The sequence below is a fragment of the Lonchura striata genome, chromosome 3, assembly GCF_046129695.1.
Source record: "Lonchura striata isolate bLonStr1 chromosome 3, bLonStr1.mat, whole genome shotgun sequence".
Taxonomy (NCBI): Eukaryota; Metazoa; Chordata; class Aves; order Passeriformes; family Estrildidae; genus Lonchura; species Lonchura striata.
The window spans coordinates 49,285,612-49,311,221 of NC_134605.1; the positions used below are offsets into that span (position 1 = coordinate 49,285,612).

The 25,610-nt window shown below is 40.3% G+C and overlaps 1 protein-coding gene across 4 annotated transcripts in view; it reads right to left on the bottom strand.

The window, feature by feature from the left end:
* GRM1 (glutamate metabotropic receptor 1) overlaps positions 1-22,830 on the bottom strand; it is a 181,616-nt gene extending 158,786 nt beyond the window's left edge. For 3 of the 4 annotated variants that reach the window (XM_021527015.3, XM_021527017.3, XM_021527016.3), the window contains exons 1-2: positions 22,686-22,817; positions 20,319-21,216 (exon numbers count right to left, since the gene is read on the bottom strand). In XM_021527015.3, coding sequence (XP_021382690.2) covers positions 20,319-21,081 — 763 coding nt within the window. In that variant the 5' untranslated portion in view covers positions 21,082-21,216; positions 22,686-22,817. Of the gene's footprint in view, positions 1-20,318; positions 21,217-22,685 lie in introns of all 4 variants that reach the window. The other variant, XM_021527014.3, reaches the window with a different exon arrangement.
* Positions 22,831-25,610: the final 2,780 nt, after the last annotated feature.

Consider the following 25,610-nt stretch of genomic DNA (forward strand, 5'->3'; position numbering starts at 1 on the left):
AGCACAAAGGCATAGTCGACAAAACCCAGTAATAGGTTTTTAGGAATCTAAGAGCCAAACCAATTATCTCAGTGTACAGAGTGGAAAAATCTAACAGTATAAGAAACCCCCAGAAATTGTTACTGAATTCTGGAAAACTATAAAATACATCTTACTTATGTGAAAGAGCCAAGGCAAGATTACCAAAGAATCAGAGAAGACAAATGGCTCTGCAAAAATGTTTTTGAAGTCTGATAAAGGTCAGCTGAAGTGAAAGATATATCTAAAAATGAAATGTATCCATTCTTCTGACTCCTGTATGGGCTATTCACTTAAGAGCTGGACTCAGTCCTTGTGGGTGCTTTCCAACTCTGAGAATATTCTGTGATTCTGTGAAAAGGCTTTACTCTATAACAATAATAAGGGCTGATTACTACTGGCATAGCATTTTTGCATAAGGATTTCCATTTTTACTTAAATAGTTTGTCTGCCCTAATCTTAGGTTAGTGCTTTCTGGGAAATTTCAAACTCTTATTAAATTGAATACAAACATTTCCATGGAGCCCCTTTAAAAGAAGTCTAAATTTATCTGGACTGAATATCCACTTATTTTATTTTTCAAAAAACAGCAAATGACTGATGAAAAAAAATGAGAGTTTCAGGGTTATACAATGCCTCTGAAAATTCTCACTGTAGAGAATGACAGTATTTCCCAACTGTCTTATTGCATCTTCCTTAGCTAACACAGTGGGCATATCAAACAAATAAGAAACGCTAAAAACAAAATTAAGATATTAGAGAGGAAACAAAATAGAATCTGATAAAAATAAAGTAAATCACCAGACCCTGCTAGGGCTAAGTTTAACTTCTCATTTAAAGATGATATTTGAAGATAGTATTTTTAATGCATTGTCTGACACTTTACTGCAATTATAAAAAAAAAAAAAAGGAAAAAAAGGCGAACTTTTTTTACTGAATTAACATACAGGGATCTTCTGAAATAATCTCTTGCATAGCACTTTGCAGCCAAAGGAACTGTCTGTAATTATCCTTTTTGTCCCTTTTGTTCATTAGGATTTTTTTATCTGTCCAGTTGTGGGGGGAAAGCAAACACTCTCAGAAAGACAACTAAGTAGAAGCTAGGTTCTCAATGGTGCTGCAACAAAGCTTGGTAGCACACTCCAAGTACACCTGCCCAGGGAGAATGACCTCTCTTCATGTAAGCCTTAATTGACCTCTGAAGTAGTGCAGTGGTCTTTTGTGCCCTGTACTGATTCCTAATAGAGTTGTGGTTGATGCTTTCCTAGTAACCATTTTCACTCAGTGAGCATTAGAGAAGCCTCATTGTAACATCTAAAGAAAAGCTCAGGAATGGCAGAGCTTTTATCTGGACTAAAACCCTGGTGTGAAAAGATTCACTTGGCACTTCTCAGCCTAAGATTAGAGTTTACCTCAATAAGCAGCAAACAATCAAGACTAAAAATGACATCCAAAAAACCTCTGCAATATCTTGTTGGAACACTCACTACCAGCCTTGCTGTCAACCCTACAACCCAAAGAGAGCTGTAACTGAAGTTTTATAGGAAAGTGACTTGCAGGACCTCCCCCCACAGTACTCGATCTTCTGTTAAGTCTCAGCAGCAGCTATAATAATGTCTGCATTTCCAATGAAAAAATCCAACCTGAGACAGAAAAGGCTGTTAACAACATCATATTTTAAAATGTTATCACATACATTGACTGGGAATAGAGGTTAGATGGGACAGTTTTCCTTGGCAATATTAATCAGATTAATTACTTCATTTTTTTTAGTCAAAGAAGATAATGATTTTGCTCTTTTTATAAGTATGTGTCTGCCTATAACAAAAAGCATTGATGATCAAAGATAAATGGATTTAAGACAAAATAAATCCAAATCTGAATTATCTATTACACTGACATCATAGTGCTAGGAAGAAAAGATGAAACATCACTTCCTGAATTGCATCCACTTTAGTCACATTTTCTTATAGATGTCAGCTCTGTCAGAATATCATCTTTCTGAATGAATTAGTGCAAAATTTAGTATTTCACTTTTAAAGAAGAATAAGATTGTAATGGCATTTCAATTTTCCTTCATCCTCTTGTTCAGACTTGATAAATGCACTCTCACAAGCACTGCTGCTCATCTGACATGATGCCTGCAATCTTAATTTAACAAATATGAAGAAAATGCAAAGTCAGAAAACATTTTGGTTTTCTTAACATTTTTTGAGATTTCTGCTAACTATTTTTTCTTGACTACTTAATTTGAGTGAATTAGTAGTCACTTTTTCTCCCCTCCTAAGCAATGTTTTATTCTGAGTGGGTATTCATATTAACAGAGGTTGATGAACATAAAAGACAATGTCAATGAAAAATATCTGAAGCACTTCTGTATATTCATGCATGTATACAGCGCAAGAGACAGACAAGCTGGTTTTGTCTCTTACCAATGGGGTGCTGTGAAGTCTTTTGCTTAACCACAAATGAGCATTTTTCTTTCTTTTCTTAGAGTTGTGTCAGAACGCGACACTTGGAATAGACATTTCCCCTGAGAAAACTGCTGTGCTTACCATCCTTGAGAAACAAAACAATGCAAAACCCAACTGCAGGCACAACTAAAGGCACAACAATGACTCAAGTGCCAAATGTTGACTGGGCAATCTTTCTGAGAGACACCATTAGAGATTTTCCATCTTTTGAGCACACAGCACCACCAGTCATCTGCTACACAGGGAGCTCTGTAGCTGGAGCTTTGACTAACTTTGGACTCAAAGTTAGTCAAAAGCATTAGCAGTGGCAGGAGGGGTCCTAGGATATAGGGACAGGTGAAAGTTTTGGGGAAGCAGTTTGGTTGCTCCTGGCAGATCCTAAAATGTGGATCCTAAAACTGGGCAGAAAAGTTGAGCCTTCCTTTGCCTCTCCCAGTAATCCCTCCCAGCCACTTTCTTTGCTTAGATCTGAACTCTAACAGAAAAAAATGAAGTTATGCCATTTGGCTGGTGATATTACAATCCAAAAGGTAAAAGAGAAGTTTTAGAAGCTGGGAACTTCAGAAAAGAAAGAAAAAAATAATAATGATGATGGAACAGTGCTAAAAGGGATTCTGCAGAACAGAAAGAATCTTTTAGTAAGTTTTTATTTTCTGTATTTTGGGAAAGAGACAGATAATGTATACATACCAGAAGATGGTGGTGGTGTTGATGGTGATGATGAATGGTAATGTCCCTTCCCAACTCAGAAGGAAATCAAGTGGCAGCTCCAAAGGCTCAGGCATTTTTAAATAGATGTATTCAGATAACTTCTGACAGAAGTTGCTGACGAGCCTCTAAAATACTAGAAACTATTTTCAATAGATGTTGGCAGTCATGAAGTGCCAGAGATCTGCAACAAAGGCAGTGTTCTGCAATATTTAAAAGGATAAGTGAGTTAACCTGAGTAATTACAGGTCTGTCAGCCTGACATCCATTTTGGAAAAAATAGCAGGTTATTTTTGTCAGCTGACATGGAATTTGTGTACAAAAAATATTAAGGGAATGGGGCAGTGTAAGGGTTGCCAAACATTATGTATATGTGGAAACTAGGTATTTCCAATTCAGTTATCTAAATCATCTCTTATAATTGAATTTATAATCTTGGTTATAAAAAGTAATGTAATCAATGCAATACTTTTCAATTTCCACAGGACGTCTACCTTCATTTTGCGTGACATTTTGGCTATGAGCCTGGAATGATAAGAATCAGTACTGCAGACATAAAATAGATTAAAATCTGGCTGGTAGGTTTCAATATACACTTGCAGTAAAGGAACACTAATTGATTGGATGCCTCTTTATTGTGTCCCATAAGGATCTGTCCTTAGATTTTACAAGTTAACATTAATCAGTGACCTGGAAAAACAAAAATACAAAAGCATTACCAATAATAGTTGCAACTGACAGAAAGATTGGGAGACAAGTTACCAATGCAGTCTGATCTAGGTTAGTCAGTAGACTGGACAGAGACAAGGAAATATGCAGTTAAATACATACATAAATTTAAACTTTCAAGAACTAAAAATGCTATGCATAAGGAATATTGGAGTCCATCATGGGATGCAATTACTGGCATGGTAATTATAACAGATAATCCCTGAAGGTAATGCTGTGTCTAAAAACAATAGAATTGAAGTTTAGTTTTGTAAATAAGTGTGGTACTGTGGTAACAGAGATTATACTACCTTACCTCTAATTCACAGTATTACAACTGCTTCTGCACTGATATCCAGCATTACAAGATAATGGAAAAATGGTGAAATCCCAAAGAGTAGCCATCAAGATCATGGAAAACAGAAGGATGTAACTTTAAGTGAGCTATACAAAAGCTGAGTCTCTTCCTCAAATTAAAAACAAACAAACAAACAAAGCAACATCCAAAAGTAAAGCATTAAGCAGGTTTTAATTGTAGGAGAAATTAAAATCTAGAACAACATTTGAAGACAACCATTGGTATTAAGGAACTTACCAGGCTGGATTTCAGAGTGAGTTAAGTGCACACACACAATTTTACAATGTAAGGCATCCTTGAATGAAATGCTTGGAGAGTTGTGATTTTTAAGTTGAAACTTCTGCTCAAGTGGCACTAAGGCTAGACCTCTGTCTCTACTCTGTATTCCTAAAATATATCTCCTATTTCAAAACAGTTAAAGCTCTTACAACACCACAACTTCTACAACCCTTGGGAACATCTTAAAAATGGAGATTTTCTAACTGAAGCACATGAAATGTCATTTATCTGTAATATATTCCTATATCTCATCAGTACAGTTGGTCACACTGGTATGCAGGCTGCTTAAGCGCAAAGCAAGCAACTTAGGAATTGTCCATAAGAATGCTCTAGGCTGTAAATCAAGATTAAATAATTTTACACTTCTAAGTCCTTGAGAGGCTAGAGTTTGAAATGCTAATGCCATTATCTCTAAGGTATTAGTTGTGAAAATTTCAGTGTGGTGTTACAAACTCAATGAGGTCTCTGCAGACATGAAAGTTCAAATCAAGCAATTCAGCATTTAGAGCACTCATCAGAAAAGTGGACAATATAGCTTCGATTTCAACCTGAGAGAGTAAGAAAATACATCTTTCACATAGGAGAGTGGCTTAATCACTGAATAGGGTGCTTCTTGAGCTGGATTTTACTGGATCTGGCTGCAATGGAGTGAATTTTCCTCATAGCAGTCTGTATGGGCCATGATTTGGATTTGCAGCTGTTTGGATTCACTCTTGTTCTACCTATTTTCTCTCCTTGTCCCCTCAGCACAGAGTGGGGAGGGATGAGTGAGTGGCTGTGTTGGCTGCTGGTCAGGGTCAACCCTCCACAGGGAATAACAAACACAAAAAGAGTTCTTGCAAAATACAGCAGTGTCACATTTGGGAGTAATGCTTCAAAACATGGTATTCTCTTCTCAGGGAAAAGTTGATCCATAACCTCTTCAGTTAGTGTCGTCAGTGAGATAACATTTATAATAAGAGCCCCTATCATGTGTCCTTTCTTAGCCCTTAAGAGTGTCCCAGGATAAAACATTTTCTTAATGTTAAAATCATTTCAGTTGTCCTAAGCACTTTTCCATAATAAATGCATGAATGAATCACTTATCTCTAAAGCCAAGGTGCAACCAATCACCATTTCAAGGCGTGTTAGTCTAAGGGAAAACAGTTATTTTGTTGTGTTCTCTTCATTTAACTGTGACACATATTTAGATCCCTCTTTTCTACTGGGTCTACTCCTAATTGACAGTGAGCAGAACTTCTTGCTACATACAGAGCTTAAATGCTCTGAGTAAAATCAAAGTGGCAGAAATTAAGGGTAAAGCATCTGTGCTTGCAAGTGTGCTCTACCCTGACCCTCTTTTTTTTTTTTTTTTTTTGCCTATTGGTGTTTCTGACTACAGTGTAGAGAAAAGCATTTTCCCTTTATCCTAAGTAACAATGGACTTTGTCACCACAAACGTCATTAGTAGCAGCATGAAGTTACCCTGAGATTTAAATTCAAACTTACATTACCATGGAGCAATTCTTTATAGACATTAACACTTTTAGAATGTATCCCTGAAATTTTCCTACACAAAAGTAAGGCAAACTGAAGAAATATTGTTTCTATTTGTAAGATGTACAGGCTTTCCCTCAGGTTCCATGTTTTATAGCCCTCTTTCCTCATATACATGTACAGTTTGCTTATATGCTTGTTTATTTACTTGAAATTGTATAATAATTAAAACCAAACTTCTTCCTACAGAAATCAGTGGCAAATCTTCAAAGGACATCAATGACATTAAATTGAATGTTAATTTTATTCTTATATTAAAATAATCCAGAGGTTGGAAAAGCCAATTATTATTTAATTGTAATGACTACAAAGCTTTTTTTCCAAATTATTTGCCTGTCTGAAAACTAAGGTCAGATCAGGCATTTAGTTTTTTCAATCTAGAGAAAATATGTTTGCAATTGACTGAGGGCATGATCATACATTCTGTGTGGTTCAGAGATGCTTATGCCTTGCCTTCCAAGCTACAAAAATCTGGTGGATTATGTTAAAAACATGAAAAGAACAGCTCGGAGATGAATGATTTTGCAGTACTTGTGTGCTTTTCCAGAAGGCACTACCTTCCAAAAACAATAAAAAGCCAACTGAGCTTTTTAGAGATTGTTCAAAGTATCAATATAGATTCTGAGATACAAACCTGGGAGAGGGAGTTGTAGGAAAGACTAGGAGGCAACATTCAGAAAAGTATTGGCTGTGATTATTATGGGATGGTGTGATGAGACCTGGAGTCAGAGGCAGAGACAATTAGGAGATTCCTATAGGATATTTTTGTTTCTCTAAGGTGCTGATTCAGCAAAAGCAAATGATTCAACAAAAATCCTATCATATCAACAAATTTCCCCCCAGAAGAAGGCAGCCTAGTGCCCTTTCATGGTCGCTTCCAGTTGTCTTCTGCATGCTGCTGTTAGAAAATGAAACCTGCCTACAAAGAAAGGCAGCACAGATAGGGCCTATTCTAAATATGATCTGTGTATTTTTTTTAATTCTGTTTCACAAAACATTGTGTGTTCCAAATTTTAAATTAGTATTTGTTAGAGGCTAGACAATTTAAATAGCATCCTTGAGACTTAAAGTTTCTAGAAGTAGAAGAAGCCTGGCAACACCAAAAAAGCCATTAGCCTTTTACATCAGAAATCTTTGTGTCGCAGAAACACAGAAGTAGTTTCTTTCTTTTTCTGCTTTGTGTGTTATTTTCCTGCATGCATTATGATAAAAGAGCTGCCTAAGCTTGAGAATTTAAGCACATACAAATTAGCATTCTAAGATTATTCATTATAACAGAAATAGGAAAAAAAATCCAGGTGACATTTATCATAGTGTAATCCAGTATAACAAACGAGTAATTAAAGCAAAATAAACAAAACACTTAAAAATAAATCATAGCTTTTACATGGGTAAATACAATCGTTTCAACATTCAGTTAGCTGCCTACTTACCTTGATCTTCTATTCATAAAATTAGAAAATAATTAGAAATCAGAAAAGAAACCTAATAAGTTTTTTCAGCACTTCACTTTAAATTAAGAAAGGTAGTAGCAACTAACTTTTTTTGTCACTTCAAAACAGCACATCCAAAATCCTGCCTTTTTTCTCTAGTGGGTTGCAGCCTGTCTTCATTTCACCCACTCATCAATTTTCATAATCCCTTGATATGCACAGTTCTAAGACTCTTTGGTTTCCCCCTAGACTCACCCACTGCAGAGTCCCTTACAAGGCTTATAAATGTCTGCTTTATCAGTAGAAAGCCTGTCTTTAATGTGAGATAAGCACAACCAGCCTCATCTTTTAAGGCACTGGGCATTGATGTGATTCCAATCTGCTCCCAGAAACTGTATTGTCTAAGTGTGTGGTTAGTTCTTGCCCTCCATAATCCAAGTGCTTGAAGTTAAGATAGCACTCACTTGCCATTTGGGATCAAGCAAGAGCATTCTGCACCTTATAGGATCATCACACAGTATCATCATGGCTAAATTTCAGTCAATAGCTCCTATTGACTTCATTACAGTCAAACCATAGTCCTGAATACAGATGTTTTACCAGAAATTTGAAGACAATGTTATTATTCATTTATCCTCAGGGAATGAGCTATAAAAAGCAGTTATGTGACTCTGGATATTCGTGGTACCAGTGCATTCCTGTTTCTCACTTCACAGACAACAACACCTCTATGACAAAGGTGGAATGCATTATTTCACATATATTTGGACTCAGTAAAAAAGTCAGAAGTACATGATGTGACAAGGACAAAGGATTTTACAAACATGGCTATACTCTAAGTTGTCTTGAAGGCATTGTGTTATAACATGTTGGCTGGGATCTGAAACAACCAGAAAATATTGATGTCCATACTCTATCTCCTAAAGTTAAAACAGATAATCAGAAATTCAGCACTGAATTAACTTAGAAAAACTGCTGGGTAAGAATGTTAATAAACCTAGCTATCAAGTTCTAGCTTTCTTTCATAGTGTTTTTCAATTCATTTACTTTGCATGGACTGTCACATGAATTAAATCATTTTAAGTACAAAGAAGTATTCTAATTGGTGAGACCTCTGGAAAATGTCATTGCATCTTTTTTAGAAAACTTGCGGTTTTCTTCAGTCACAGGGGGCAACATCTGTGTCACAAGTAAGAGAATAAGTGAAATGTAAATTCCACATGCAAATGGAAATTTTCCCGAAGCAAACAAAACCAGTAGGAACTGGGGTTCTGTACTCTTAAGGGCAAAATGCATTACAGAGACCAATTGCTGATGAGAGGACAAATACTGATTTAAAATACCGCATGTAAACTGAAACAGTGGGCTTAACTTGACTGATGAGATAATTTTGTTCTGAGTTTCTCTTCTTCTACAATCAGTATCCACAGCACAGCATACTCTGGATGTTCCTAGGCAGCTGAATAAAAAAAACATTAAGATATTCTTCACATAAAACATTTTTCTCAGCTCCTTACATAACTAAAACTATTCACAAATGAGCAAGATTTAATGAAAAAAGAATTGTCACTTCTTACTACCTGTCCACGACCACCTATCAAATTCCAGCCCATACATTTGCTCCAGATCCAGCTGTGCTGTGTCCAGTCACATGCATTTCAAATAAAACTGTCCTGGAATATCTGCAGCTAATTTTGATCAGACAACATCAAAAGTTTGAACTTTATTCAGTCATTTATCTCAGTGCTTAATCACCAGCACCAGTGAAAACATTGGTGTTTTTCTAATTGGAATTAGTTGGCTTACCAGGGATCAGTGCTTGTTTTGCATTTAACCATTATGATGCAGAGCCATGTAGTTCCCAGTGGCTTTGTTTGCTTGGAGAAAAGGAAGCATTTTTGATACATAAAACTTCATCTCCAGCTGGTTTGGATTCCTACTAGTAAGCAATTTTTTCCAGCCCTCAAATCGTTCAGGGTTTTATCTTTATCTCTTTTCAATATCTTAATATTGATTTTTATAAGTTGACAACAGAACTGAACAAATACCAAAATTAAAATTAATAATCTTTAGATTTATGTGAAGTTCCCACTTTCTCAAGGATGACATTAGTTTTTGGGTTGGGAATTTTTTTATACATAGTTCCTCTATAATCATAAAGTGTATTAGGACTTCTTTCAAGGACACAGTTCTCCTGTGTAAGCTGTACTTGATGGTCACCCTTGATTTGCTGAGATCAGTGTGCTGAGCTTAAATTTATGGGACATCTGTTTTTCTGACATTGCACAGTGCTTTTTCAATAAAAATATTCTGTAATACTGATTCAGTGACTGAAAAGAAATTTAAGATAATTGATCTGCACTTTCAATCCGTAACTACCAAGTTTGCATTTTCATGAGGGAATAAAATCAGGTTTGTTTGAGAAGAAAAATTCTTCATAGCATCACACTGATTTGTTTTAATTTAATTACAGGTTTTTGTCAGCTGAAGTCTGCATCACCATCTTACTATTATTCTGAGGATTGCCATCTCGGTAGCCAGAGATGTCAGGCATAGCTCGTTTGTCTTTTGTGTTTGGATTTTTGGTATAACTCAATACTGTCCATTTTTGTCTGCTCTATAATATATTGAAATCAGTATTTGTTGACTCACTCAACTTCACAGCATCAGTTTTGCACATTACTGTCTCAATGCCACTTTCACTACATCCTTATTCTACCCTTTTTCGGGATGTCAGCATTGAAGGACATGAGTAGGGCATGGGTAGGGGGCATATGTAATACTGTATTGTTTATCTCTTTCTGAGTTTGGTGGCAAATCCATAAGGAACTCCTGGAGAACCTTCCTGTCCTAATGACATTTCCAGGTTGGCACTCTGTGGGAGAGAAGGAATTCTGCCCCTAGGTGACACACGCTGACATCATGTCACTTAGTATGCCCACACTGAGCTGTCAGATGTTGGTGTCCTGGTCTAAGTTGACAGGGGACAAAGAATGGTTTGAGTTGTGCAGGTATCCACCTGAAAGAGGAAGGTTAAGCCTATTTAACTGGAAATGCAGTGACACCTGAAAGCCACAATTGTAGTGCCTTGAGGGTGGAAGGGAACAAGAAAGGACTAAGTGACACCCAGCCTGCCAGGGCCACTGTCAAGGCTGCTGTCTGACTGATTCCCCCTTCTCAAAATCTTCAACGCTTTTGTTCCAGTGGAGCAGCTGTCCCAGCTCAGCACTTTGCTTCATATAGCTGACAGCTGTAGAGTTTTTAATCCGATGCTGAATGGGTTTATCCTCCCAGGAAATATGGCCTGGAAAATAAGGGAATCCTCCAAAAGAATGCCATCAGCCCCACTGTAACCCTTTATGAATAGTTCAATAGGAGTGGATTTTTACTTTCCAGTCTCTCAAATAATCCTACAGTTTTCCAGTGCTCATAACACAGCATTTCTCAACAGTACCACCAATATTCAGTTTCACATATTTGCTGTTTTGGCAAGAGACTGAAATCTACTCATGTGGAACGTGCAGTTAGGGAAATACATTCTCATTAGGAGGATCACCAATTTCAATATCCATCACGTACTTCTACATGTCAAATTTCTATTTACTGAAGCCTTTCCACAACATCACAAGGGTAAGAAAGGCTTAAAAACAGTCTTCAAAGGCTTTCTCGCTTCCTGGCAATTAATTGCAAATTTATCTTTTATATTTATATTCTACTCCACCTAGGAAAATATATTCAATGTTCAATGGAGCATGGCCAAACATTTTAAAAGAGAATTTATGAACACTTATTCAGAGTCCCAATAGTTGTCATTCAAACAATATTCATGTCTGGTCCTTATTGCTGTTTTCCAGGATGAGTTTGTTTGAATAAATGTCTGGGAAATTATTAGCTTGTGCAAACCCGTCTGTATCCACAGATTAATAAGAATGAATGTTGCTGGTGAAACCACTGAATTTAAGAAAATGAAGGCTTGTTCCTCACACATTTCGCAAAGAGAAGCAAGAGTTAAATTTACTGGAGAGCTTGAATGAGAAGAACTCATTCAAGATTCAGCCTCCTTCTAGTTGGAAGGGAAAAGTTATGTATCTGAATATCCTCTAATATCTATGCAAATCCAACAAACACAGTTCTTTTTTCGCACAATTTTACTCTACTCCGAATTAACTAGGGCATACACCTAGATGTGGAATTCACAACCCCTGCAGATTTTTACAGCTTTCCAAGTATTGTCAGCTCAATAACCTGAAAAGACAACATCTGATGGCTGTGCTAAGCTCCATTCAGGATCCACTGGAGTCCACAGGGTGCCACCAATTAACTTCAATGAGTATTTGATAGGTGCCTTATTGCTACACTTGCTCTCTGCACCAGCACAGGACACGATTTTCTCTGTTTTGTCTACCAGAACTGCCAAATTCCCATGCTTAAAATAATACTGTCAAATTTTCAAGGGACTTATAAATCATTGATGGCTGTTAATATAATTCATTTGTTTATAAAAATATTCAAGAGAGATTATGGATGGAAATTGTTTGAACAAATGACTGTGATACAAACAATATCACTTGTCAATAAAATAAAATATATCTGTCACACTGGTCTTTTGTAGACACAAGCCACTTAGGCAGTGGCACAGTAAATGAGGAAACAGCTTGTGATGCACAATGCCCATGTCACAAAATGCTATTAAGATGCTCTGGCTCTGTAGGTAGCAGTGCCAGACTGTAGGTTAGATAATGGAAAATGAAGGCAACCTTACATATTGTGCATTGATTTCTTTTTCATGTGTTTCTTGTGTTACTCATTTGCTCATTGAACTCACAAAAGAAGAAGCAACTATTGATTTAGTCTTAAGCCATATACAAATTGTTAAGACCTAACTATCCAAAATGTGGTCTGCAATTGTGACTTTAGTGATATTTGGACAAAAAAGAGCTACATGTGAAATAAAAAATCAGTTAAAGTAATGTTTAATTCAAAGCAAAATAAACTATATCAAGATGAGAAAGCTAATTTTAAGGACATTAAAAGGAGTAGCCAAAAGAGTGAAATACTAAAAAATTACATAAAGATTAGTCAGGAATAGTCAGAGCCAAAGTTCTAAAAGGATTATAAAAGCTGGCATGATAAAGCAAAAAAGTAAATTTCCTAATGCTATTATAATAAACAAAACAAAATAAGTAAAATTAAAACAAATACTTTGAAAAATCTAAGTTGTGTCCTAATGAGGGAAAGAAAACAGAATATACCTTGACAATTGAAATACAAAACCAGAAAAAAACAAGACTAAACAATTCTGAGACATAAAGGCATAGAATCTAATAACCCATCATTCTTCAAATATTCAAGAAATGGGAAACTAGCCTGATATTCAATGATAGCCAATTATATAAAGAGAGCACTCAGGGAAGATAAAACCACAACAGAAAAGTTAAATTAATTCTCTCAGTCTGCACTGCCAGTGAAGGCGGATAGGAGAGTTCTCACACAATGGTCATTCCTTATGTAGGATAGAAATGAATCATTGTCTCTGAGTGTCAATAGAACATATTTTAGAACAAATCCAAATTCATAAGGTGGACTTCAACAAATTTCCAATACCAGCTGATTTTCTATTGTGGCATGTTAATACCAGTTACAGGGGCCTTAGCACAAAAGCAAGCAGTAAAGTAGAAAAAGCAATGTTATACTTTCACATATCAGTTTTCATTTTTAACTGAATTTATGGAGAGTAGAGAGGCATAGAGGGCAATCCAGCAAACAACAGACATAATATTTCTGCAGACTTCAGATATTTCTTCACAAAGATAATTGGTAGGAACAATGACAAAACAGTATTAAGGTACAAATAAATAAATATATCATATCAGGGAAAAACTAACATAACTTTTCAGAAAAACCCCCATATATCTTAGAAGCTAAACAGACTTCTTTTTGGAGGAGGTAATCATACGAGTAATACTATAGAGTACTTAGGATTTAAGAAAGCTTTTGATGAGCTCTCTTATTAAAGTCTCTGACAGAAATAGAGGTAACACAGGATATAACAGAAGGTCCTGGATTAATAACTGGCTAACAGATAGGAACCAAAGTGTAGGAAATTAAATTTGTGTTAATAAAGTAAAGGTAACACATAAGGATAACCCTGTGAACAGCACTGACATCTGAAGTAAGCCTTGCCATTTACAAAGAAGATTTTTTGGTAATTTTAAGGTATTCTCTGACAACATTCATTCAGTTCATGGTGGTAATTAAAAAAGTAATGGATAACTGGAAGTTTATCAGGAAAGGTCAGAGAGCAATACTGAAATTGTTACCTGAAAAGGGAGTTTAACCAGACGTACCCCCACCCTGAATATTGAATGTAGCTCTGCTTGCCAACATTTCATATTGGAATTAGAAGTACAGAATAATGATCAGGATTAACAAATGATAAATAGTTTTGTATGAACTTCAGAAGGTAATGCAGTTAAAAAAGAATAGTTTTAAGGAAACATTTCTTCACACAAGATACAATTAATTTATAAGACTGAGAACTTCTTTACTGGGAGTGTTACTGAGCACTGGAACAGGCTGACCAGAAAGATTGTGGAATCTCCTCCTCAGGAAATATACAAAAGCCAGCTGGACAAAATCCTGAGTGGACCCTACTTGAGCAGAGAGGCCGGATTAGATGACCTCCAGTGCTCTGTTCCAACGTTAACCATTCTGTGATTCTAGATGATACAAAATGGGATTGGACAAACTCCTAAAGGAAATATTAGTAGGTGGCTGCTAGCCCTAGGCTTGGGAACTTGCTACAGACTGGGACTGTGCAGATGTGCTCTGTCCTGCTCTAGTTTCTTTTCATATTCAGCCTTTCTCTCAACAGCCAACTTTCTGCTGGCAAATCAGGTTTAGAAAATGTTCTTTAAGATGCACATTAATAGCAATAACAGTAATAATAGTGTTTGAGAAAACACTATTGAAATATTAGACTGCAAACCTGAGCTGGTTGCCCGCTGGATGGCGTTTGTCCCTTACACACCTCTCTCCAACCATCTCTGGGGATAACTCTTAGCATTCCTTAGATACCCATGGGTGAAAGTACAGTAATTTCAGGTGCAATCATGTCCAATCAATTCCTGGCCCTCCAGTTCAGGCTGCAGGCACATATGTTAATTACTGCCATCTGTGACAGTGGCTTATGCAGCAAGAACTCCTGCCACCCAGAAGATAAACTGAAATCCCTGTATTGCTTTGTGCAGGTCAGGGAGCCCCAGTTAGTAATGGCTTTGATCAGCATTTTTCTGGGCTGCATGTGGCAGGTGCAATGCTTCTGGTCTCTCACTACAGTTACCAGCCCACTGATGTATCAGGCCCTTAAAGAATCTTTCTCAGTGTGTGACACTTCTTTAGTTATATGAATTTACTCAATTTTACTTCATATTTTTAGCTTTTTGTTTTCTATCTAAGAAACCTCAGTGCAAGCACCTCCATGTTATGAACCTAAGGTTCAAAGGTATATTTTAGAGGCATCTGGACATAGCTTTTTGAGAAACCTAAGGTCATCTACCATTTTTAAAAGTCTTCAGTGAGACAAGAAACCTGCAGGAGTTAACAAGGATTGTAGGACATAAAAATCTGATAGCAAGGACATAATGCAAAAAAATAAAGCACAAATGAATGCATTGTGCTGACTGATAAATATGAAGTCTAGCAGTATTGCTGAGAAGGCAGGCACAGGAGTTCGATGAACCTTTTGAGCTGATATAACTCATGCAGCTGCCAATTGTGTAGTTGAAAAGCTATACTATTTGTGAATTTAGGAGCAATGTAAAGCAATATATTTTCAAGAAAGAATTTGTCTTGATCTTTACAGCATTTGTTATCAATCATAATTTTTCCAATGTTAATCTATGAAAATTATTCTCCAAGCACCTTCTAATTAATAAAATTAATGGGATCCATCCAATGTAGGGATACTTGTTTGGAAGCTAATTTCTGTTTTCCTTGGGATATATGCCTTTCCTTTTTTTTGTGTCACAAAGCTTCTGAAGATGATTAGTGAAACAAGTTAAACACAAAACAGAGTAGATTGAAATATGCATTTTTTTTCTCAGCACAGTTCATACCACTAATGAGCTTAACCTAATGCTCCTAATAAGACCATTTTTGTAATTTTAGAAACATTTGCACTCTCTAGAATTCCAAACATTTGAACTGGAATTCCTTATTCTGTTGCCTGACAATAATTTTATCAAAAATTATTAATCATTGAGTGACACCATAGAATTAATAATAAAACATTGTCAGAAACACCTTTGAGAAATTAAACACAATTTTATAAAAATAATTCCTTTGAGCTATTTGATCAATAGAGCCCCATTTATCTTTAAACAGAAGTGTTATCTTCCAGCATATCTAAAGCTACTTTAGTGGGTTTCACTAAATTAACTTATTTCTTCTGAAATTTGCAATAAAGTACAGGACTAGTTCCTTTCCATCCTCTTTCCAACACATATAACCATGTTTATGGTTATCCATGTACAATGGATAGTGTGCAGCAGTCAGGTTATCAAAAATCATTGTGAAGATAATATACTTACCATCTGCTTTGATCTGAAAGTCTTTACAATTTTGCCATCTGCTTCATCATAGTTCATTTTAAGCCTTATACTCAAGAAAAAGGAACAGCCTGGCACTACAAATCTGACAAAATTTAATCAAGTCCAGAAACATCTCACTGTTCTCTAAAATTAATTTCTAAACAGTACAAATTTGGTGCAATTATCTTAATCATTCCATTTCCAAAGTTGCTTCTGCAAAGTCTGCATGTTAATCTGTTGGAACGGAAATCTTGTTTATGAAGGGGTATTTGTACAATAAAGCATAAGCATGGTCCATCAATTATAAACAGCATTCAAATGAATGCTCACATACATTTTATAAGGCTAACAGGTAGGCAGTGATTGAAATGAATCCAGGCACAGGTGCTAAGTATTTCTATTAGCTTGTTCAGAAGTGGGGTACTTAGAAGATGAGGTAATAAAAGGACTACTTACACCATCATCTCTCCTGCTCCATGTACAAGAGGAACAGGTAAAAGTGAAGGATTTGCTGGAGACTTCATGCCAATCACTAGCCAGGGTGAAGATGTCTTGTGGGTTTTGGAAGTCAGTGTAACCTACAGTGATCTCATAACCACTCTGCATTTTCTGGTGTCAACCCCAGAAATTCATTTTCTCTGCCTTCAGAATGAAAGCAGCACAGCAGTGGTGCTTGCTGTGTCTTGCCTTTTTCTGGAGGTAGCCTGGGGGCTCTTCCCCAGGAAAGGAAGAAAGGGTCCCCTTAATTCTTCACAGTGTTACCAAATCACCAGTGGCTGCCTGCTCTAAGTTAAGAATACCTGACTCTGAGGTTATCTTGCTAAAGACCAGAATATCTCACTTAGAAAATTATCCTTGGTAAGTGTCACTTCTTCTGCCCTTATCACACTAAGTATTGTGCCCAATTATAACCAATGCTTTTTTTGATGCCTTTGATTTCCATAGGAAGCTTTGGCTCAAAGTTCAGCATCCACTTATGTGCATTTCAAGATAAGAATGACTTTCAAGCCTAAAATCTGAGATATAGACATGCCAAGAACTCCAACATTGAATTATCTTTGAATAAAACTTAAAAAAATAATAGCCTTGAAAATGCTTTGCAACTACTTACACACAGCCTTACACTGACAGATGCACAGATTTGTTACAGCATTTAATGGCTGTTGCCCGCTCTGGGAAAAAAATTGACTCTCATTTATGGGCAACTATGCTCAACTGAGATACAGAATAAAAGAACTAAACCCTTTTCTTTTTTTAATGTGGAGTTTTATATGTAAATTTTAATCTAAAAGGAGCAATGTGTTATGTGGACCTTTGAAAAAAGATTTTATTGACTGTAGGAGGTTTTACCCAGATAATGTTTATACTTCTTAATAAACCACTGTATAAAAAACCCCAACAGGTCTGGCACATCTCCATGCAGCTTCATGTACCAGAGTGTGGAGTGTAGTTAAAAGTCATCATCACTAATTAATTATCATATTGGCACATGAAGAATAAACTTCCATGTCAAATGCAAACTATTTAAAGACATCATCCTATATGGATGAACTCTTTATGTTCATTCTTACGGCATGCGTAGGCTTCATGTTAATAAACCTGAGCAAGAAATTATGTGCAATTCATTTCTGATTCTCATTAAAGCTATAGTTGTGTACCCAGGTATTGTTTTCAGCATTTAGCCAGCTTCAGTTAGGCTTCAGGAGCAGAGGAAGGGTAAGCAGAGGAGCTGGATGGTTCAGGCTGGAAAAGGGCTCATTTGCCTGGGCAGTTTCCAGGAGCCTGCCCTGGGTCAGTGAGGACTGCGGAGTGTGGCTCGCTGGCACGGGCGGTCAGTCAGCTCAGTGGTCTCACTGCATCCCCTTGTGGCTGGGCGCCTACAGGAGCTGAGCATTGTCCATCCCCTGAGAAACAGAGGTCAGGTAGGAAGAAAGCAGCTTTTCTGCTCTGGCAAGGGGGCCAAACTGGATCTTGGAAGGGGAAAGAATTAACTTCTTCACAGTGTCAACCTGTGCATTTCCTAGAAACATGCCCCTTCCTCTCAGTCTCTGCTGAAGAGATTCTCCAACCAGTGATGCCCGTGAATTCCTCCCAGCACATTTTGCAGCCCACCATAAAGACTGTGTAGAGGCCTATGAGTAATTGTGGAGGAGGAATGTTTCTGACTACACTTTATCCCCATATTTCCAAACATAGCATGGATGGAGCAGCTCTGCTCAGACTATTGTTCAGAGTAGCTTTGTGTTGTCTGCGAAGAATGAGTTCGCCTTTAACAATGAAATGAATGCATGGGATTTGAAACAATGGAAATTCAATCATTTACACTGGTTTTCATGAATACTAGCTTCACTTTAAATAGAAGGGAAAAAAAGTATTTGGAATCTACCCAACAGCAATTGGGTGGGGTCAATAACTTGTCTTTCTGGAAAGAAATGCGAAAGTTGAAGCTTGTTACATCATTTCAGTGACATTTTTTGCTTTAATTTAACAATAAAGGATTGGCAGACACAGATTAATAAAAAAGCAAATCTTACTCTCAAGCTGCATGATCTGTGAAATTGTTGTGACTTTTCCTAAGATGAGTGTTGCCCTGTGGGCTACCCCTATTTTCAAAAGTATCACTTCAGAAGTCTAAAAATATCTTACAACAATTATTTTTCATCAGTCAGTAACATTCATAAAAATAGGTATCTAATTAAAATTTATCACAAACAATGACTGAAGTTGCTGCTTATAATGATCTTGTTTTTTTTAATTAGCCTTCAAAGAGTGTTGTCTTTTCCAAAAGAGGTAAGGTCCACTAATGTTAACACGAGTGGGACAGAGAGGCAGCCAGTCCATTGAGGCAACTCCTCAGGCACAATGAGTTAGCAGAGCACCCCAGAGTGCCTTGAAGGGAGAGATGGCTATTTAGATCAACGAAGTATTTACCCCTTTCATGTGTATTTGTCATCCTGGCCTTCCACAGGATCTAATCATATCTGTCAACAATAGAGAATCTTAATAGCTAATGTTGGAGTCTTGCTAGCAGCTCATTTTCTCATCTGAACAGGGCATAAATGAACTGCAAATGTCAGGTCATTGCTTCATGCTTTCACTTGTCCCCCAGCCCACTCAAATTGCAGCATTTTCTGTTTTTGGTGTCCAGATCAATCCAGTTCCTTTCAAAATGTTGTAAATATGTAACCCTTCCTGAAGATTCTTTTTTTTTTTTTATCAAAATATATGTTCTTACCTCATTTTACTTAGTCATCTCTGTGTGAATTAAAGGTGTGGAGTCAGCTCAGTAAGCACAGGGAATCATAAATCAAATCCATACAAGAGATACACTCAGATAAACAGAATAGTTGCAAAACTATAGCAATAACGTCATCAAATTTGCAATTTTATACTTAGAAGTTCCATTTTGAGGACCACAACTGGACTACAGAAATATCGCAGTAATATATCACAAGTTTATTTTCTATCAAATGCAATTACTGCTGCAATTTATAAACCTGGCTATAAACCAATGTCTCTTCTTTAAAATAACGTTATTACTGCTATTTTTCTTTTGATATTTAAAATTAAGACGACCTGTTGACTATGAACAGATTGTGCAGAGCAATAGCTTTGACTATTGCTCAAGCTGTAGACAAGATGCACGAGCCTCTGCCTGCCCTTTCCCAGGGCACCTGGCTTTGTAGGGACTACCGGGCCGGGGAGGGATTTTCAAGATTCTTTCCTCCCTATTCGCAGACCCACGGAATCAGTTCACATGCAGTAAAGCCAGCAGCTAATCCTGGAGTCCCTGACGAGCCCTGATCCCGTTTTGTCAAACTCCCAGCGATGGTAGCGACCGAGAGCATCAGCCCACGGACCTGCCCCGGCCCAGCCGGAGGGGAGCGGCTGCCCGCCCCACATCCAGCTGCTCACATCTGTTAACTTTTATTTACAAACACGCGAACCACTCTGTGTGGGAATGGGGACAGCGCCGGGGAGACGCTCTATCCCCAGCGGGCGTTCCTGAGCCGCCGAGCCCCGCTCCCGGTGCCCGCAGCCGGGGTAGTCCCTCCGCCCCCGGAACGGCACCCCCGCAGCCTCCCCCCGCTTCTCCACCTTGGCCCCGCGGTGTCCGCGGGCGGCAGCGGCCGGCGCTGTCCCGGGGAGGAGCCGCAGCCCCGGCCCGGGCCCCGGCGGCTGGCCCGGCGAGGCGGGGCTGTCCCATACCCACCTTCCGTGTGCACGGCGGAGACGTAGGTCCAGTTGTAACGCTTGACGATGTCAAGCATGGCCCTGGCCTGCAGCGTGTCGGAGGGGACCACCCTGAGGAAGTACTTGTACAGCGTTTTGTCGCTCAGGTCGATGCTGGTGGCAGAGTAGGCAATCTGGGGGATGTCGAAGAGCTGGAGCAGATTTTGGACTTGGATAGCAACTGAGCTGGAGCCGGGGCCGATGACCCCCGCGATGGGCTTTTTCACTCTGCTCTGGGGCTGGGTCTGCGAGTCGGAAATGCAGCGGGTGCCTCCACCCCTGTCGTCCCTGATGGAGATGAGAGAGTCCCGTATGAACTCGATGCTCTGCTCCAGGGCCACGGAGGAGTGCCAGCAGGAGTCTCGGATCTCGCTGCCCAGGGTAATGTTAGGTAGCAGGACCGGGTCTGCATTAATTTTATCCAAAGTGTGAAACATGGCTTCGACTCTCTGGATGCCGTATTGCTCCCTGATTTCCCCGCACTTCCTCTCGGGCACTTTCTCGGCTGGTGGCTGGTGATGGACAGAGAAGAGGGCCCCGATGATGACATCCCCATCCATCCGAGCCACTGACCGCTGTGAGGAGGCTGCAGAGAGAAGAACCTTCCGACCACCACTCTTGGGCAGCACTTCCATCTCCAGGAGCAGAGCAGGGAAAAAGACCAGCAGCACACCAATCATTTTGTTGCACGATGTCATCCAGACCCAGGTTACGAATTTCATGGGCTCCCCTTGCCTGCACATGGTTTAAGGACATGTAGGAAATGGTATCTGCTTCTCCCCGATGACGGCCAGGTTGCTCCAAATACCATGACAGCGAAGCCTCACAGCATCACTCTTGAAGGTGCCAGGACAGCTGTCATCCTAGTGACTTTTAACCTGGTGGCATAGAAAGAGGGGATAAAATGGGCTAACCAGGAAATCGATGTCAAACCTGAGCTCAGTAAAGCAGCCCTGCACAGTTAGAGATGACTGTTATCTCAAAAGCCTAGAGCAATGTGATTCAATAAGACACTCAACAAGAAGTTTCAAGAGGGATTAAATAATGTATTTATTTGCCTTGGTATACGATCATGCATACTCACATATGCTGAGTTTCTACAATCCTTTTTGCATCTGTGTTTCAATCCAGGGTGGATATTTCCCATATCACACACACATCCTCTGCCCCCAGGAAGTTTTAAAAGTTTCCAGAGGTAGGCAGCTTGTCAGAGAAGAGCCCTAGCCCGGCCCCACAGCCCCAGCCCTGAAAGCAGAGTGACAAGCGCTTCTTTCTTTGCGTTCTGATTACCCGAAGGCATCTTTCTCAGTTTAGACATTTCATTTCTCCATCCATAATGTGGGTAAAAAGAGAAAGCGAGCCCTGCCAGCCACGGGAAATGTCATTTAAAGGTCAGTGAAGAGAGGGAGAAAAAAAAAGCACTCTACAGTTTAGATTAACTTTTTCATGTGTATGGGGCAAAACTGTAATCCAGTCAGGGACACACACACATGAAAGCAGGAGAAAATACATATTAGTTACTAAGGCAACCGTGGGCAAAGCCCCGATGTGCCTTACCAGCACGCCTGCCGTGCAGACAGGCTTCGGGCGGGGAGCGGCGGAGAGCCCGGCGACAGGGCTCGGCGGCTGGAAGCGCCGCGCTGGGAGGGAGGATGCCACCGCTGCCACCGCGGCCGGGCCGCGTCCCTGTTGCACGAGGAGCCGTCAGCACCCGAGACAGCGCCCGGCAGCCGGGACAGCGGCCGGACCGCGGGCCCCAGCCCCGCTGCAACCCGTTCCGCTGCCTTCCAGTCCCGGTGTCCCCTGCCCGCAGCCTCCTGTCTCGCTGTCCGACAGCCCGCTGCCTCGGTGCTCCCGTGTCCCTCTGTCCCGGCCCCGCCACCGCCCGCTCGGCCGCCCGCCAGCACTGCGGGGCGCTTCCCCAAAACTTCTGCCCCCCGCCAGGAGCTGCCGCCGCGCTGTCCCCGGATGCACACGCACCGCGGCTGGCACACGCACATCGCTGCTCGCACACACACTCACACACCCGCACACCCCTCCCGGCGCTCGGAGCCCGCCGCGGCACGCACCGCCCCGGGCTGCTCGCCGCTCCGTCTCTCCCCGCCGGCGGGCAGGGGTGCCGGGGCCGCGGGGCTGCGTGTCCGCCGAGCGGCGCGGGGGGCTGGACGCGGTCCCGGGGAGGCGACGCTCCCAGGGCAGCCGCCGTCCGCAGGAGGCAGAGCCGCCCGAAGCAGGCTCCCGCGGGCAGCCCCGCAGCCCCGGGGCCATCTGCCTGCCCTGCCTGCCCCGCGGGCCGTCCCACGGCTGAGCCCCGCCGTCCGCTCGGAGGGTCACCCCTGAGACGTACCTGGCCGGCTGAGGCAGTGGCTCCCTGCCTGCTGGGAGCGGGCATTGGCGGCTCTCCGGCCGCCCCGAGCTGGCGCGCTGGCGGCGGGGCGACGGCTGTGGGCTGGGCGCGGGTGCCCTCTGTCTTCAGCACCGCTCCACCGCAAGGAAAAAAAACAGGTCATCCCGGGCTCATCCATTATCTCATACAGAAGGTTCAGTCATTTTCTCCCCCTCCTTAATTTTTTTTCGGCTATTGTCTTGTAAACGAGTAAGGAAACATCACCCGGAGCACGCTGCGGCTGCAGGGGAGGTGTTGGCTCTCACCTCTCGTGGCTCTTAATTCATTATCTCCCTTCCTCAATTAGCAAGAGTGAGAGTTAAAGCAAGAGGCTGCTGCTAGACGGGGACCCAGATCATGCTCAGGAGACTCGAGACAATGAAATTTGCTGCTCTGCCTCACGGGCAGGGCTTCGCTATTTAAATAAATATTTATATTTGGGGGGAAAAAAACAAAACAGAAAAAATTAACTGCAATAAGGTAAATCACCTGTAAAGATAAAGACAAAAAAGGCATTGAGATTGCAGTTTTCAGGTCAAGATGAACCTAAATGAAGCACGTGAGAGGCATACCAGATTAAAATAATACCAGATTGAATAATCATAATTCAGACGACCTGCTTGCATCCCTAACACAGGTCTCGGGTGTTTTACTTGACTGTATGAAAGTTAAAGTTAGATTACCTCCCCGCTGGGAACTCTATAGATATTTGCCCTACTTTTGAAAGAAAGAGGCAAGGACAAACATTTAACTATTGCTCACTCAGATGCGGGTTTGCAGTGAGTGCTGCCCCAGGGGTGTCTTCTCCTTGTGTCAATATCTGAGCTGATTTATTTATTGTCACACAGCTAGTTCTTTGTCTGCACTGTGTTTATCCACGAGCTCTGTTTATTACGGAGGACTCAGCCCAGCAGGTTGCTGGTGCCCTCTTTCCCTGCAGGTAATGTTTCCCAAGGAGGGAACCAGGGCCAGAAGGGCTGCCTGTACTCTGCTTGTGGGCACGAAGATTCCCCAAGGCCAGCCCAGGACAATTCTGCCAGGGCCAGATCTGTAGAGACATTCAGATGTGCACAAAAGGGGGAAAAATTCCCCTTCACCCATGTTTTAATGGTTAGACTTTAATTTCTGCTCTTGACACAACGAGCCTGCAGCATGCCAGCAAATAATTCCAATGGTTAAGTTTTGGTTTTCTTCTCTGGCTATGTCAAGGGAAGCATTTGCAAATGCTCCCACAGATTCTTCCCAACATATAGCACCCTGTAGCCCTCATCCCCTCTAACCTGGCACTCAGAAAGACAGCAGGTCTTTATGCTGAGGCTCATGTAGAGCTGTCACACAGAGCTGTTTTCCCTCAGTGATGGTCTGAGTTTTTCTGAGACTAGAAAGCAGGTCACTGGGTCCTGATGCCCAGCCATGGCTGCAAATGCTGCCTCTCCCATCCTTGCAGCAGCAGGTGGGAGTAGGTGGAAATGGGCAGAAGTCTGGGGCTTGTATGAAAACATCTGGGATACCTTTAGGAGAGAGCAGGGAAAGAGCACTAGGCTTTGATCTTCCCTTCCATCAGGGGAAGTAAAGACTTTCCCCACCAAAAGTAGCACCACTAGCACTGCTATCTTTGTCCCACAAAGTCTCCAGTCATCCCACTGCCTTTTGTCCCTGACTCCTACACATCCTGATCCTGCTGTGGCCCATAGATCTAGTATTTCTCCCTTCAGAATCAGCCCATGTCCCCAGTCCTACCACCTTCACAAATTTCTCAACATATGGTCCCTTTATCATCTGGTAACCATCCTTGAGGCACTACACGGGACTGCATTTTTTGCAGAGATATGAGCTGCCATCAAGCAAGGAATCAGAGCAAAACCAGAGCAAGGCTGGAGCTGTCTTGTAAGCAGTGAATCCTTTCCAAGGGAAACTGCCTGCTGTTGAATATTTTTTCTCTGTGAAATGAAGGACAAGTGAATAATTTTCATTTTCCCATGTTAGACAGTTTAAAAATCACTTGGAAGTTGATTTGAATATTCTGCTTTGATGGCATCCAGTGTTTTGTTCTGTTTTCTTTTTAAACATTTTATAGAATGCAGAACAGTTTTTACTTCAGATAAAATCAATCATTAACATAAAATGGATGTTCCAGTATTTCTTCCAAAAAATTCTTTTTTTTCTACTCCTATTTCATCAGAATTATCTCTTTTAACACAAAATTTTCTACTGGCAAAGTTCAGCTCTTATGAGAAAGGCCAGTGTATTGTGGAAAATGGTTTGAAAGGAGGTTTTTTGGAGTATCAATGGCTGAAGCCTGGAAACCTGGTTTGTTGAAATGCTACTTTTGGTTTCCCTAACACAGCTATTCCCTCCTCTACTTTCTACCAAGAGAGACAAATCAGATTGACTGTCTAGCTATACAGACTCTAGAACTAAATTATTGGGGAGATTTAAAGCTCTTCTGCGAGAATCAATGCTGCTAAAGTTATACAATTTTATTCTGCCTTGGAAACAAGTAGAAAGCTCATGTGTTCCTGACTGAAATAAGTTGAAGCATATATCAGCTATCTGATAAATTGTTTTCAGTCCTTTTTATTCCGCTCACTCAGCTGCTTTCCTTTCATGATGTAAAAATGTCACCTGCTATATATAAACAGTGTGCATGCAAAACATACATAGGTAGACCACTGTTGTAGATACTGAATTGTTTTCTTGTGACCAAAGATTTGGAATCATCATCTAGCAGGTTTGTTCAGATAAAACAGGGATTTTATCTTACTAATATATTCAATATTTTTTGAACTTTCTCCTTTTCTCTTAGCAAAGTATACATTTCTCATAGGTGTTTGTTTAAAACATGTGCCACCTACAGCATTATTCTCACTTCCTTTCTTGTATTTA